At 43.8% G+C, this 16,838-nt stretch overlaps 1 protein-coding gene across 4 annotated transcripts in view; it reads right to left on the bottom strand.

Annotated features, from left to right (window-relative positions):
• The window catches only part of PDZD2 (PDZ domain containing 2), a 213,479-nt gene that overhangs the window by 134,664 nt on the left and 61,977 nt on the right, over positions 1-16,838 (bottom strand). For all 4 annotated transcript variants that reach the window (XM_054055048.1, XM_054055047.1, XM_054055049.1 and 1 more), the window contains one exon: positions 12,301-13,117. In XM_054055048.1, coding sequence (XP_053911023.1) covers positions 12,301-12,779 — 479 coding nt within the window. In that variant the 5' untranslated portion in view covers positions 12,780-13,117. The remainder of the gene's footprint in view (positions 1-12,300; positions 13,118-16,838) is intronic.

Below are 16,838 nucleotides of genomic sequence, written 5' to 3'. Positions count from 1 at the left end.
GGTTTCATCAAGTCACGCATGACTCCTCTAATGTGCTACATGGCCACTGGGTCCCAAGTGTGCTGCTGTGAATGTTGAAGACTATATAAAAAGGAAGAATATGCCTCCTCGTATTCTTTAATGCTGTTATTGATACTATCATTAAATGAGAGAATATCCTCTAAGCTGGGAAAACCTGAGGGAGTATAGGAGCTGACACCTGGACTCGGGATTTCTTTCCTCCGTTATTACAGTTGGCTGAACTGTTTCAACAGATAATGATATCTAATTTAATTACATATTAGACAAAACACTTTTGATTATTATTCAGCCATCCAGAATTCATGAATTTCTAAGTTGCTCTTCCATCCTACTTTTTCACTACCTTCTTGTATTCTACCTGTTTTGTTTTCAAGCTCTTCCAAAATCCACCTCTCTCATGACAGATGTTTACTTCTCTACTAACTTGCATGATCGTTTTTTTTTAATATGATGCCTTTAAACTCATTTCCACAGTTTATAGTTTGATTCTTGGGTCATCAGAGAAAGTATCTGAGTCACAAAATAATTCTAACAGAGCACTGAGAATCTGCCTTTCTCATACACTGTAGAGTCCATTTAAAGGCAAACCCCTTGTTGGCTTTGAATTCCACATACCCACCATTAACTTCTGATCCATCTGGCATCTGTACACCTTTTTAAACTATCATTACTTCTTTCTCTACAGCATAACTGGTGAATTATTGAAATCTGATTTATTTTAACTGTATAGCTTATCCTGATGAAATTGACTAGTTTACTAAAAAAAAAAATCTGCTCTCCTATACATCCTGTTTACTTTCTGAATGTGGGGAATGATCAAAAAACGTATCAGAGAGGAGATAATTTTGTGTATCGCTGGGTCAGATACTGAGTGGCAGGAGGAAATCTGGAATGCAAAGTTTCTCCATTGCCATAAAGGCAAATGGGAAGCAATTCAACTAAAGTCCACAGTGATAAGGTACTGTCAGAGTCCTCAAGCATCTTTTTGTTTTTCTGTGCAAGAAAACTGTACTTCACACCACTCACAAGCAAGGAATGCAGAGAGAGTGAGCAAGTCATGAACCCTTGCTGGCTCTTTCAGTACCTGCAGCCACGTGAGTGTGACATTCCCAGGGCTACTCGCATACAGAGATCCCAGCTCAAGGTGAATCAACCTCCCCACATAACTACAGCCCCAAACATAGCTCCTTCCAGCTGAAGGCTGAAGAATAATCCCCTGTGATTAAGCATTAAGCTGACAGATATCTTATAGCCAGCAAGATGCAAACACAAAGTGGTGATGAATATATGGTTCAAATCCAAAGCTATTCATCGCACCCACGTGGCATGAGAAATGAAACCAAGAATATTTAGGTGTCACTAGTGTATCTAAAAAAATTTCCCAGGAACTTAAAATTTAAAACGGCCATACCATATTTCTGTTAAGGGGTGGTTTAAAACTATGAGAAGGTCTTGCCTGGCCATCAGAAGTAATGAAAAAGCTGTCTCACCTATTTAACTTGAAAAGGCTACAGAAGAGCTGCGTCCTCAGATTTTTCTTAGATCTCCTATTAATCAAAAGTAGAGGGTAAATCTTGCTTTGTTATCTAATGACTGCTGGCTTTGAAGCCAATGCAACTACTGCTCTTTTTATTCACAGGCCCCTGTTTTCAAAGGGAGTACTTTTGGGAATAATAGTTTTACTTTAATTAATTGCTTTTCCTGCTTGGGGAAAAACAAACAAACAGGTTTATTCATTTAGAGGACTTGGCAACTGCAGATCACCCATTACTTTTTTGGAAGAGATATTTTACAAAGAATGTTAACCCACAAATTCAGTAAACATATGGGATTTGCAAGTTAATCCGATAAGGACATTACAGTGATGCTCCAGAGGACTAGTCACCATCAGGAGGGGAAAGAAGACTAATTCTAAAGGATTTCCCTAAAGCCATTTTCATGTTGGGAAGTCAAGAGCAAATTTCTCTATTAGTAATGTTGGTTTGGGGGAGGGGAGGAAGATAATGAGAGAGACAATAGAAAAGAAGTTTGTGCCCATGTAAGCATGTTTCAAATTGTACATCTGAGCTTTGAGGAAAACTAAATATTCTTTATCCATATTTACCTTTTTTTTTTAATACAACAGTGACTGAAAACAAGAGACAATATTCCTTAAGAGCAGTTATCAAGGACTAGACGCATCACCTTTGATTCATACTAATTTTAGCAGTTGTTTATATGGGTAATTTAAAATTGAGTTGTTATTAGCATCCATCAAACAAGTAATAGGATTGATTGATTTGGGAATACCTAAATTCTTAGGGAAATAAGTTGTAATACAAAATCCTTCTGTTTTGTAGGTCCTATGGACCACTTTGACTAGGCATTTAGATTTATTCTGCACTGAAGTTCCAGCTACCAACATAAACTACAGCAAATGGTGACTTCCCTCTCAAAGGACTCAATTATAGTCTCTTTTACAATAGGTTAAATAAGGAGCAGCTGGTGAAAGTCCTTCAAGCTGCTCAGGTATAAGAGAAGAGCTAGTTCTTCATGAACAGTTCCTTCTCTGCATTCCAGCATAGGCAAAGCTGCCCAAAACATAAAGCATGTTTCCATGCGTCTTAGAGGGGTTGGCTACTGTACTGAACAAGGCCAAGAAACAATTAGAGTAATTATATTATGTATATACATACACTAAAAAGCACATAAAGAAACACTTTTCACTGCCATCTTACAAATTCTTAGATGAGACAGGCTAAATTCCCAGTTGACGTAACCCAAAAATTGTTTAAAATATTTATATGACATTGCCCTCTAGAGGAAATCAAGAAAAAAAATCTGTGTGTTAGCAGAACTTCTCTACACATGAAAATGACATGTAGTTTCCAACAGAACAATCAGTGTGTTTGTTAGAAATCATTTTCAGTGAGAATGTCACACATCAGTTTGGCTGCATTTATCATCCGTGAGTTTTAAGAAAGAATTCCCCAACCTCTAGCTCGTTTTCCTCATCTGGGCTCAGTGTTCAGATGGATGGTACCACAAAGTTTACTGGTCACCACATGTCCATGTTTTTCTCTTCACTAACAGACCAAAATAGCTCAGGCTATGGAAAAAACTGGCAAGCACTTTGTAATTCTTAAATTGTCACAGCACAAAGAGCTGCTGGTCAATGTGTATGAGGATAAGAAGGAGGCCATCATTGACTTTTGTTTCATCAAATAGTTACTCTTACTGTCTTGAACCCACTCCAATGAACAATCAACAGTTCAGGAAAGCACAGTCAAAATGGTTGTTCTTTTTAGTTTGCCAGTTTTTTCTTCTAGAAGACCATCCAGTTATCCATAATACCTAGTAGGGAAAAAGGAAAAAACAATCTTGGGCACCTTTTTAAACAGTAGAAAACAACCTTAGGCATCAGCAGAAACAGTAATCTCCTTCAGTCAAATCTCAATAGTACTGTTGCATTTTGAAAAATCTTGAACCCATTTTCCATCCACCCCAATTTTTCCAGAGTCTCATTAAAGAACTTTCAGTCTACCTGGGCTTCCTGAGTCTTGGATGCTTTAGGGTGAAGTTTGCTGCTAACAATGACATTTGCCCTGCTCTTGTCCTGTCTCAGTAGGTACAAGTGTTCCTAAGCTGCCTCAAACCTTATGGCAGTGCCTGCCAAGTTATGTTTTTACTGGTACTGGTCTGTTAAAACTGTTTCCCTTTGGAGGCCCAGGTGATCTTGCTGAATGTCATACATTTCAGCCAGAGAAAGCAGCAAGAGTGATGACTGATGCTTTTGAGCCTGTGACTGATACGTAACTCTTTCCCATCTTAGCCTCCATCCAATATAAAGGAAGCAGAAAAGTTTCAAGGAGCATGTGATACTGCTCTAAGCTGGAGGCAAATGTTGTATCAGATAAGAAAAGCAATGAGTTTTCCACAGGAAAGAAAAACCCAGCCCCAAAGATATTCACCACAGCAGCTGTCTCTGGAGTTATATACCTGCCTCTGAGGTGATCACACCTACATTTCTTATATTTATCCTCTCACTTATGTCTGTAAGTGGCAGATTCATGCTGACAAGCCATCTCCCTAATGCTGATATCAAGCATAGCCTCTGCCTGTGGAACTGTCTTCTGTTCATCATCTTTCAACCTTTCCTGCTCCTGTCCTTTCCAAGCTAGGCCTGATTTCCAATGACAGGGGATAAGCAGGTTTTAAGCTGCTGCCACCATAAGTGCTTTTAGCTCTCAGGGGTCACAGCTTAGTCCTAGTGCATCTTCCAGGACAGTAGCCATCACATCTAAAGGTACATGAGATTGGCCAGAAGATATGGTCATCATCATCTTGCAGAGCAGCCCTGAAAGCCTTCTGAGAATGGGAATTCTGCTCGCTTAGCCAAATGCTATGAGAAAAAAAACATTTAAACAAAGATTGAAGAAGTTGTGTCTTTCCAGGACTCATGGTACATCAGTCAGTATGGGTGGGAAAGGACAACGTGTTACGTATCTCACTGCAACCCAGTAACCTGATCCCAGTAGCCGCCTCCTCCTGCAGCAGCTCAGTGCTCTTGTCTCATGGAAATCAGTATTTAGCCCACAGTCTGCTTTGTGCAAAGCTTTGGACTACCAGAATATGAAGAGAAATTCACATTTACAGAATAGAAGAGACACTGTGAATGACTGCACATTGTAAATTGGTGTGTTAAGGGCACAAGCATTATAGAAAGAGCAAGAATAATGGGCACAGAATGTTCCTCGCTCGTGTTTTCAACCATCTCTACTTTTAATTATTGATGGCTTAACCACCATTCTGTACTAGCAAATGCACTGCTGGAGAGGCTGGGAAAATAACTGCTGTAGTGGCTGAAGGCCTCACCTGCTTCTTGGCTGGGTGGTGGAAAAAAGTGACTCTATTTTGCCCATTCCAGCAGTTCATCAGTTAGTTAAATTCTATTGCATTCTGGCTGGGCTTTCAGACGACCTGAGAGCATGGGATGCTTGCTGCATCCAAGGCTGAAAATCTCAGTCATGATGGAGAAGGACTCTTGCTGGCACTTTAGCATCACAGATAAATGACGAGGCATGAGGCTGATTCACCAAACCAGGCTGTTACCACAGTAGATGAGTGGGGACAGCAGAGCTCCCTCTCAAACTGTAGGCTTATTCTCTTGTAATTACAGTGTAGTCAGAACAGCAAATTAAGTGGAGATGTACAGCCATACATTTGGCAAGAAGGTACAGCCTTCTAAGCAGAGCTTTCATAGCTCAATGGAACAACCCAAAAGCACACACACCAAAAAAAAGTTCAGAATAACCCTGAACTCTATAACCTCTGAAGCTTTTACACCTCGTAAGGCAATACCTCCAACATCTGTCCAAGTGTTTTCAAGCCTGATGCAATCCCTCAGCAAAGAAAGCACACAGAGCCAGGGCTGGGCAGCATTTGCTGCAGATGACCCTGGGGATGTTGCCTAATTATACATGTATGCCTTCTGGGGATCATATTTCTATCAAGAGAGGCCAGCTCTGTTGTTTGGTGGCAACAGCATATACGGGGCAATGACAAGCATATTGCTCCTAACATTTAGGTCCTAACATCAAAACACATACAGGACATGAGCCATTTAAATCAGCGGGAGTCTTTCTTTTACGGGTTTTAGATAAAACTGAGCTGAGCAAGAAAATAAATAAAATGCAAAATTGAGGAGGACAAGGAGTTTAGAAAGCCCATTGAGGAGGCACTGGTAGTGGTGAGATGCTGTAAATGTCCGTCAATACAAGGGAACAGGTTTTGCCTCAGCGCTCGGCACGGTAAGGTTGAGAGGAAAGGCAGGAACCAGAGGGTGTGGAGAGGAAACTGAGTGAACCCATGCTCAGATTAACACAGTAAAGAGGACAAACAAGCTAAATGATCTCTGCTGAGTCTGGGGATTAGTGACCTTCTGCTTAAGTCTTTGGCTTTTGAGAGAGGATTTGGGACAAAGCTTATTTCTTCAGAGCAATTTATTTCTCATCACGTGTGGCTCAGTCAACTCATACCTTCCCTGAAGATGGAAAAGAAAGGAAGAAAAACATCTCTTTCTTAGTTTCTTATTCCTGTTATATTTAAAGTGGTTAAGTAATATCCACTATCAGGATAAAACTGAGCAGCCGTGCTTCAGCAGGAACTCTATGCTCCAGCATACAAGGCTTTAGGAGGACAGTGAGACTTAGGCTGTGTTGGAGAAATCTATAGGCTTAGCCTTCTATAGGCTTCCTCTCATTTTGCACAAGTCAAGCATATATTCACTGTCTGTCGGCTCACAGCTACTCAACCGGAGGAGAAAACTCTTAGCCAAGATCTCTATGTGCTATTTATTTTCCATCCTTAGGACTCACGCGCCAGGCAGCTTGGACTTCCTGTTGGTGCCTGTGATAACAAGCCCCAGGTCAGCCTCTGTGCCCTGATCCATCACTTAGCAGTGTGAAGACTGGTAATATGATATAAAAAAGGAAACAAATTCAAATCCACAATAGGTTGGGGGTATATTTTAGGTCAGATATGAGAATTCTATTCCCTAGCATTGTAGTTGGAGGCTGCAGTTTCCAGGACCACTGTGTTTGTTTTTCTCTGTGTAGTCAGCGCTGTTAATATTTTAACAAGGAGCTCCCACAGAAATGTTTGCCCCTTGGCCAAGGGCAAAGGGCCAGGACACATTTCCATTTGTTTTCCTATTAAAACAAAAATATTTTCTTATGAACATAACTAAGAGAAGGCCCTAATAACACCAGGCAAAGCAGCTGCTTAGACTGAGCAGCACTTTGTGTTGGCAGCACTTTTGCTTTAGGAAAGAGGTGAGGAAACACAGTAAAACAGAGCAATCAATCCATGCAACCTGACATGTCCAGGAGGGGGGAAGTGTGGGGAAAACAAAGCTTTCTGTGATGACCAAGGATAGTTTTCTTGGGGTGACTTTTCCCTGAGAAGAAGTATATATAAAGGACGTTGTTCTGTTGAGTGGAAAATAAATAATCCACAATAACTTCTAGAAAAATATGAGCCCATCACAGGAACAGAAACCTCAAAACCTCCCCTTCCACAGTAACACAGGCATTCATACACCCTAATGCCTGACTCTACCAACGAATGGATTTATTACTAAAAAATTAAACTAAGGGCCCTGGCAGATGAGCAGAGGCGGAACAGCCCTTGCTCCCTGATCCCACAGCGTGCCATCCCCACACACCAATCAGAGCACCTGGGAGTGTTTTGAACCCACCATTGGGTAAGATGGTGCTACAAAGTCCTGTGGATGCTCCAGAGACAACTCTAGCTGCCACAGGGACAGAGTGGCCAACAGTGAGGACAGCCAGCCTCCTGCAGCGGTAGTGTCTCACCGCAGCATGGCAGGAAGCAGTGCCCCATAGAAAATGCAAAACCGAAGCACTGCAGTTTGCTATCAAAGAGTGACTGCATTCAGGGAGAGATTTTCTTCCCAATAAGAAAATCTTTCTGTTTCAAGGGCAAAGTAGTCTATGACAAAAAGTCATTCCATTCAGACTTCTGAGGAGGGGAGGAGCTCCATAAAAGAAATTCTTTGAGAGGCGTGCTCTTCTAACACATCAGTTTTCACACCACACTGTCAGATTTTTGAGCAGCTCTACTCAGACACAGCGAAGGTCCCTGTTCTTTGTTTCCGTTCCCCCAGCAGATGTACCACTCTGCATCTCCTTGCTTGCAGGGCTTCCAACAAGGGGGCAAAGGAGAAAAGCACCCTCCAGAAGACAGCTGTTCAGAACAGAATTTGGCTCTAAAGAAAGCCAGGGACTGCACAATGATTTTCCAGCACGACCAAGGACTGTTTTGATACAGGAGGTCATGATTTTGTCCAGCTGAGCCTAGGACTGTTATTGACTGCTGCAGGCAAGCAGCACAAAGTGCTTTGAACATTTTGAGACCTATAATTTGGTTAGACATTCAGTAGTGTGCTCTGTAATCAGCTACTAGCACTTACAGAGAAGCAGTACTGTGTTTAGAATGTCCATGTTATCAAGCAACTACTGATAGCATTGACCTTTTCAGGAGGACCAGGACTTTACCTTCATACTTCCAACTATCCTGGATTATGTAAATGAGATGTGCAGTAGTAGCGAGCACTCAGGAAAGACCTTGGCTGGAAACTCCCAGCTTCAGGTAAGGTCAAATCTTCACCTTCAGTAGTGGCTCTTAAAGCTCACTCTCCATTGCACATCTGATATCTGAAGGCCTTTCTAAGCATCTTTGAAAATAAACTGATTTCCCCAACTTTTGGCATGTCGTATCTTGTTCTGGGGAGGAGTCCTAGCAAATCCCTCTGGACACTGGCTGAAGAGTAGACTAAGAAAAGGCTGTGCAAGGTTTGGCTGTCAAAACACCTCTCTGTTCCTTTTTTGGAAGTGACCCGGTTGTGGGTTAAAAAGAAGCCAGTCAGTTCTCTGACTGTACTCTCACACATAGCAATGTTTGGTCATATTTGGAGCTGAGGAACATGATATTTTGAAGCAGTGGTTGGGTTTCCTCAATGGCAAAATTATATCTTATGTTTATACTACACTGTCATCACTTGTAATGTGTATTTCTCTGGTTTCTTCAAGAACAGTTTGAAATTGGAAATCTATTCAGCACTGATTTTAAAGATTAGGTGTATATGGTAGCTGTGTCCAAGCACTGCAGCTATGCTTGATGAAATCTGTAATCAAGTATTCCAAACTGAATTAAATTAATGACAAAATAATTTTTTTGCAATCCTCCCAGGACTTGCTAATGAAGCCCCATTCAGTCATGCTCAAGATATGAAGGATTCATCTGTCATCTACACAAATACTAACAGCCTCCCTCCAGTAAATGAGTAATAGCCCAAAATGAGAGAAGTAGTTCCAAAATACATAGGAAGTTGTTGTCTGGGGGAACATAACCCATGTGTTTTGGAGATACAGCTGTATGGGCAGAAGATAAATAAACATGCAGAGTTTTGACTAACCTTTATTCAGTACTCCAATACAGCTCATTTCCCTGCAATTGTGTTTGATAGACACACACAATTTGCTAACTCTGAAGAGAGTAATAATTTTCCCTCAGTCACTAACATCACCAAAACTGCCACCACCTACATCATTCCTCTCTAATATAATAATACTCTGTTAAGCAAAGAGCTTGATGATTATATTGCTGCATAATGTTTATCTAAATGAAAATAAAGGAAAAAAAAAGAAAAAAAGCTCAGCAATAATCAACCTGTTTCTGCTGTTTGCACAGCAATAGGGTGGAATTTAAATAAACAATTTTTATTTAAAGAAGTCAAATAAAATTCAACATCTGTAGCAGGGAGAGACAGATAAGTGACACCTGCAGCCAGCTCCTCCAAGAAGTGGCATGCTGCTCTTCTGTGTTGTGTCTGACACCACCACAACTCTGGCACCTGTACACACAGGACTTACACCAGGGAGGAGGTGCTGAAAGGGCACAATCTACCCAGGACTGCCCAAGCGGATCTGTGCAGGGGTGCCCAATCTATTATCATTCCAGCCACCTGCCCCTGTGTCCTCTAGACACTGACCACATCCATAGGACAACCAGCAGAAGGGATCATCTGACCCTACCCTCCTTTCCCATTGTATAATGTATTAGCTTAGCCCCTTGGTGCAGGGAGGGTTTGCATACTGGGATGGAGCTGGAGGTGACATGAAGCCCAGAAGTGTGAGCACAGTTCTGCCGACCTTGGAGCGGAGGTGGTGACACCCAGCGAAGTGGCACAGTTGTGATACCTTCTGCTCAGTGGACAGAGTTCCCAGGTACATGCTCAATTCCCCATTGTTACGGAAATAAATCAGAAGATTCCCTAAAATACTAGTGTGAACCACAACATGCTCACCAGGTAAGCTGGGGCTGCCCTGGCATGCTTGGCAGGTGAGGAAGAGACACACAATGAGAGGTCTGGCTTGCCCCATCCAGCCTGGAGCTACAGGAGCTACTGGCAGAATTTTAATTTCACTGACCATGCACAGGCTACACAAAGTATGCCACACTGCAAATCAGAGTACTCTCACCTCTTTGCATCAATCTGGAAGAGTTTCTCACTGAGCCAGATAATAATTAGGCAGACAGAAATCAAGCCAGGACTACTGTTGGATGTGCTCTCCTACCCCAGAATCTTGAAGAATCAAGTGGAAAGGACTCTGCTACTGCCACCACAGCAGCGATAGGGAAATACTCTAGGAAAGCTGCTTTGAAACAGTCTTCCCAGAAGGCAAGCTGATGTTGTCTTTCAGCCTATCATAAATCTACACAGAATTATGTCCCTTCTGACACCACAATGGAGAAACCTACTGAAGGACTCCCAAAGCATCAGATGAACAAGATGGCACATTGAGTTGGGGCTACCAGCCAGCTCTCTGAGAGGCAAAACCAAGCACTCCAAACTAAGAGCATCCTCAAGGTCCCACAGTGTCATCCACCAACATCACCCTTGTCAAATAACAGTTGACAGTAAGTTAGGCAAGGGTGCTTTGGATGTTGAAAATAAATCAAGTTTTGCCTAAGAGATGTCCTAAATTGGAGCAACAACATTGGCTGTGTACTACCAGAAAGTAGGAACTCTGTCTTTGCAACAGCCAAAAAAAACCTCAACTAAGGAAAATGGAGCTCTTGGTTCTCATTAGCAATAGGCACAGCTTGCTGGTCTAATAAAAGAGCTTTCTGAAACAACCCCAAAATTAAGCCTTTAGGAATAAGATAATAAGAACAGGCATCCAAACATTTCGGACTCTATTGGGTATTATCTTTCATTGTGCAGTAATTATAAGATAACATTATTGCTGGCTTCTGCAACTGATTCCCGTGGATTTTAGGGACAGAGATATCTGACAATGGGGTAACAGCACACTAACTGCTTTCTGCCACAAAACCTCTCAAATTTGGGGATGTCACTGATTGGTACTGCCACAGTACCCTATTTTTACACTCATAGAATTACAGGCTTGAAATTACAGATGTCTATTATTACACTTGCAAAACCACAGCCAGGTTCACCTGCCCAGCATCCACAGATTGAGGAGTCACTGTTTCTATTCTGCCATGAGGCAGAACAAGGAGAGGCAGTCACCCTACACTGCTGCCACTTTCACTACCTGTTGGGAGGGAAGGCCAGCAGGCCACCTTGCAGGAATATAACATGCAAGTCTTACGTCCCCCCGAAAGCCATTGTGGCTTCGCAAGCCTAACAACTAAAGCAGCAGATAAATAATCTATGAGTATTTCCAGTGCTATAGTCTCACTAGAGGAATCTGTAAAGATTCAACTCTTTTTTTTTTCTTGTTTTTCACTATACAGTTTATCTCAGTTAAAACCAATTATCCATTATTTGCCTGCGTTGCAAATCTTACTTGCTGGAGCACTTTCTCAGCTGGCCTAAACTGGCATATTGCTCCCAAGACCCATGAAATGTGCTGTATTACCCAGGTTACAGATAACAGGGTTTCCTTTAAAGAAGGGCCACCTCACTACTGTTTTGTTTCTGAAACTGTCCAACCCCAAGATGAATCCCCTTTTCGTATAAGGAGGGGATTTCGTGTCCTTTTGTATGTTGCAATCTCAAGTATGAAGGAATATTTGCATCCTCATCTTCTCAGAGAAAGCCCACAAAGAGCAAAACTGGGCCAATGACTGATTTTACAGCATGCAGCAACTGAAATAAAAAAGCAAGAATAATCTGCATCATTGAAAGCACCTTCATTTCCGATTTGAACTCTTAAAGGTTTCAAGTTTTCTGGGACAGGAGACAGCAAAATCAAAGGGAATTTATTAAAATGAAGTTGTTCCAATCTGCAAAACATAAAGATGTCTTGCTTTGAAAGAAGTCTCAGGCAACATTTAGCTGTCAAAAATCTTCCCTCAACTCAAATGATTCCATAAAAATAAGACACACCTGAAAAAAGTCTTCAGTGCTGCTGAGTCTGTGTTCATTTTTACTTTAAAAAACGGTTTTATCCAAACCCAGGAAGACTCCTGTCTTAGTGGAGGCCCTCCAATGCATACAACATGCTAGTTTTTGACACTGTGACCCCTCAAAGTTTTCCCGTGGATGTGTGAGTAGCAAATGTGGGCTGATTATCGATTTGCTTTAGTAACTTATTTTTGACAGACCTTAAGAAGGAACCCAGAATTCTCCTGGGGACTGAAAAGCAGAGGTCAAAACCTGAGCTCTCAAATATAAATCAGTACCAGCCGTGACCAGCACCACATACTGTGACAGGCAGCCACCTGTGGCTGCTCTTCCACCCTTACCTTGCACCAGTGACATCCACGCCGACCATTAACTGCCCATTCAGGGAAAGGATCTCATCTTTCAGTCGCACTCTTCCACATTTCCCAGCTGGGCTGTTTTTCTTCAAGTCTGTAACCCAGATGCACCCGACGTCAAGCACTGGTCCCTTGTGCCCCTTCCTCTTCTTCCCTCCCCGACGCTTCTCCCCATAGTCCCCAAGAGCAGGGATGTTCCCAAAGCTTAACCCAAGAACCTCAGTTTTTCTCATCTCCTGGGCCAGGTACACAGTGCAGATCTCTGTATCTGAAGTTCCACAGCTCCCTGACTGCAGTTTGCTCTCATCCACAGAGAAGTTGAGCTGGATGTACTCGCTCAGCTTCTGGACAGCTGAGCGGCAGAGCTGCTGCTCAGCACCCTCAGCCCCCTCTCGACGGCTGTTCTGCAGCCACTGGCACAGGAGGGGGAGGAAGACCCCCGCGTTGTCCTGCGTGATGGGCATCGCTGTCCCTGTTCATGCCCTCACGGCAGCAGCCCCGATCGGTTCTCCAGATCTTGGCTCTGGCACCCTCCGTGGTTCCGTGCAGACCGCGAGGCCATGCTGGAGTGGGGCTGCGGATCCAAAGCAAGCCCCATTTAACCTCACAGGGATGGTTTGGGGGGCTCTAATTAACCAAAAGCACAGTCAAGGTAGGATGTTTGGTGCCAACACACTACACCCAACCCCATGGAATGGTTGATGGATAAAGTGGTGAGGAGCTTCTGTAGGTGTCCGGGTGCTGTCGGGGTTCCGCTGGGAGCGGTGTCTCCTTCCCACCACGGTCACCACACCGTTTTGTCCTGCAAGGGGGAAAAAGAATGATTAGAAGTGCCCAAAACCCCGCAGGTGACCAAGAGCCCCAGCCCAGCCTCGCCCGGGACAGGAGCCCAAAGCCCGGCTCGCACGGCCGGAGCCGCTCTCCTGCTGCAATTTACCACTTGAGGGCACCAACTGCTCTCCACAGCAAGGGAATAAAAGGTCGCAATTAGCTCCTGACCTCTCGGTCAGGCAGGGAATTGATGAGCCGTGGGGATGCCTCTGCCACAGCTCTAGCCCGAAGCAAACGAGATGCTCCAACCAGATCTGCTCCAAGGTGGTCCTTCACCCATCGGCTGAAGATGGGTGATGATAGTGCTGAAGGCAGCTCTGCCCTCCTCCATGACAGCGTTTTTGGGCTGGGATAGGCTTAATTTGGTCACTTCTCTGATTTAGCTTTCCACGAAGCGGCATGAGAACACTCAGCAGCAAACAGACAGGTGAGGACAGGCTGTGGGTCCCTCCTTTTACTGGCAGCGGTGGCTTACAGCAGACTAAACCTACCCTGCAGGTAAAGCATTTAAGGGAGCTGACTACCCAGAGTTGTGCACGTTAATTCCCAAGTTTTCTGCAGTTCTGAGAGGGAGGCATGCAGGCAGCTAGGAGGCAGCTGGGGGTTAGCAAGTAAGAGGGTGAGAAAGTTTGTTCTTTTCTAGCATCCTTCGGATCTATGAAACAAGAAACAACCCTGATGAGAGTCAAGTGTGGTTGACTGGGTTTCTTTTCAGGAGTTCTTTTCTAGCAGTGGATGCTGCTCAGTGAGCTGTGCACCAGGAAAGCAGAATCATAGAATCACCGGGTTGGAAAGGACCCACTGGATCATCGAGTCCAACCATTCCTAACACTGCCCTAAACCACGTCCCTCAGCACTTCATCCAGCCGTTCCTTAAACACCTCCAGGGAAAGCGACTTGACCACCTCCCTGGGCAGCCTGTTCCACTGCCCGATGACTCCTTCCATGAAAAATTTTTTTCTGATATCCAGCCTGAACCTCCCCTGGTGGAGCTTCAGGCCATTCCCCCCTGTCCTGTCCCCTGTCACTTGGGAGAAGAGGCCAGCTCCCTCCTCTCCACAACCTCCTTTCAGGTACTTGTAGAGAGTAATAAGGTCTCCCCTCAGCCTCCTCTTCTCCAGGCTAAACAACCCCAGCTCTCTCAGCCGCTCCTCATAAGACTTGTTCTCTAGCCCCCTCACCAGCTTTGTTGCCCTTCTCTGGACACGTTCCAGGGCCTCAACATCCTTCTTGTGGTGAGGGGCCCAGAACTGAACACAGTACTCAAGGTGCGGTCTCACCAGTGCGGAGTACAGAGGAAGAATGACCTCCCTGGACCTGCCGGTCACGCCGTTTCTGATACAAGCCAAGATGCCATTGGCCTTCTTGGCCACCTGGGCACACTGCTGGCTCATGTTCAGTTGGCTGTCAACCAACACCCCCAGGTCCTTCTCCTGTAGGCAGCTTTCCAGCCAGACTTCTCTTAGTCTGTAGTACTGCATAGGGTTGTTGTGCCCCAAGTGCAGGACCCGGCATTTGGCCTTGTTAAACCTCATGCCATTGGCCTCAGCCCAGCGGTCCAGCCTGTTCAGATCCCTTTGCAGAGCCTCCCTATCCTCCAGCAGATCCACGCTTCCACCCAGCTTAGTGTCATCCGCAAACTTGCTGAGGGTGCACTCAATGCCTTCATCCAGGTCATTGATAAAGACATTGAGCAGGGCTGGACCCAGTACTGAGCCCTGGGGAACCCCACTTGTGACTGGCCTCCAGCTGTAGTTAACTCCATTGACCACCACTCTCTGGGCCCGGCCATCCAACCAGTTTTCAGCTCAGGAGAGTGTGCGCCTGTCCAGGCCAGAGGCTGACAGTTTCTGAAGCAGAATGCTGTGAGAGACTGTATCAAAGGAAACAGCTTCATCCTTGCAGGCTGCACATCTGCAAGCTGCCCGGTGAGGTGGATGCAGGGCTTGGGTCAGGCAAAACAGCCTGTAGCAGGATCCGGTGACCCCAAGAGTGTGAATATAAATGGAGGCTCTTGCAAAATGCTTCTGCCTTTTAGTCAGATCCAATGTGCTTTGCCAAGGTTTGCCCTTCCACCTCCCTGCTTGCATGGCACAATGTAGATGGACAGGAGTGATCCCAGAGAAGCTCAGGCAGGGACAAGATATCAGAGCCATACATGGTGCTCCCAAGAGGACCCCTGTATCTTCACGGACAGGGTGATGTTACACTAATAGCTCAACAGGGATGGGCATCAGCTCTGGAAAGAAGGAAATGGCCCATTGCTTAGTGAGAGGGACTTCTGAGTTAGGTTCAGTGGAGGAGACCCAGGGGACAAACCCAGAGGAAATGAAGACAGAAGTTCTAAAAAGGAAGGGTGATAATATAATCACAGGTGGACCAGAAAATAGGCTTAAGTTCTCTGAATATCTTTGATATCTGGTGCAACATTTTTAAATATATTGCCTCTAGTACAGAGCTTAGGTCTTGTTTAAGATCTCAGATTTAATTTAAGATAAAATTCATGATTTAACTGGCATAAATGGAACTTGTAGCAGTAAGACATATATCTGGAATACTGGTATAAAGATGTATAACTTATGTATGGACTGACAGAGAAAAATTCAAGGTAGCATCTCTTAGCATACCAAGGATGATGCATACACTTGCTCTGAGGTCCTGAATGTAGAGGGAGTACTACTAAATTCTCTAGTTAATAATGCTAAAAAAACATGGAGGACGGCACAACAAACCCCAAACCAAGAAAATCAAATTAATCAGTCTACCTGTTAACAACTGACTCGATGGTAATGGGAGAGTGCAAGCACAAGTCTTCTGCTAGAAAAGCAAAGTAGCAGGAGACAGAGTACTGATGCCTTAGGATGAATATTCTCGCATGACTGATAGGTCAAATAATCAGCAGGGAAGTTCCTCCAGAGAGGGATGTGACGGAGTTAAAAAGGTGGAAGAAAACTCATGTAAAAGTGCCTGTGAAATGATGAAATCTGCCATACGCAAGGAATTAGGAACAGTAAAACAGAAATGCCTGTCTTCCGTACATTTAAAAATCTACTAGGCAAGAATTCATGAAGGGAAGTTTAAAGGAAAAAGAAATCAAGGTGAGCAGTAGTTTCTCGAAGAAACAATATTTTGTGCTTAAAAGGCACAGGCACAATAACATCTCAATGCAGAAGAAGGATCAGAAGACTTAACAACGTATCAAGCTTTTACTTTATCTCAAAGACAGGAATAAAGTACACTAAAAGGTTACTGAGCAGGAGTTAAAAAATAGTGTGAATACACAGGCAGAAATACCGTAAATGTCAGGGCAAAAAAATTAAACTTACAGAAGATAAAAAAAATTTTTTGTTACTCTTTATATGCATATTAATACCAAGAAGACAGTCTGGAAAAGTGTTGCTCGAGTAGAGGGTAAGTTATTGAAAAATGACACTGAAAGAGACAATGATGGTTTGATTTTTACATTAGTGTCTGATAAAATTTCATACAATGCACAGGGGATTAGTTAATACTAAACACATTATCACTACAAAGGTATACTATCATCTTCTTTGCCCACACCAGGGTGAGATCAGTCCTCTGTCCAAGTCAGATATTTCCAGATCAGCAGGGTGGGACAAACCATCTTTTAAATTCCCTACAAAACCAGCTGAAGCCATCTCAGATATCTCCCTCCTGGTCACCTCTGAAAG

This window comes from Cuculus canorus, chromosome Z (genome assembly GCF_017976375.1).
Source record: "Cuculus canorus isolate bCucCan1 chromosome Z, bCucCan1.pri, whole genome shotgun sequence".
Taxonomy (NCBI): domain Eukaryota; kingdom Metazoa; phylum Chordata; class Aves; order Cuculiformes; family Cuculidae; genus Cuculus; species Cuculus canorus.
Note: the sequence above shows the minus strand (reverse complement) of the source record. Positions and strands in the feature narration are given on the sequence as shown.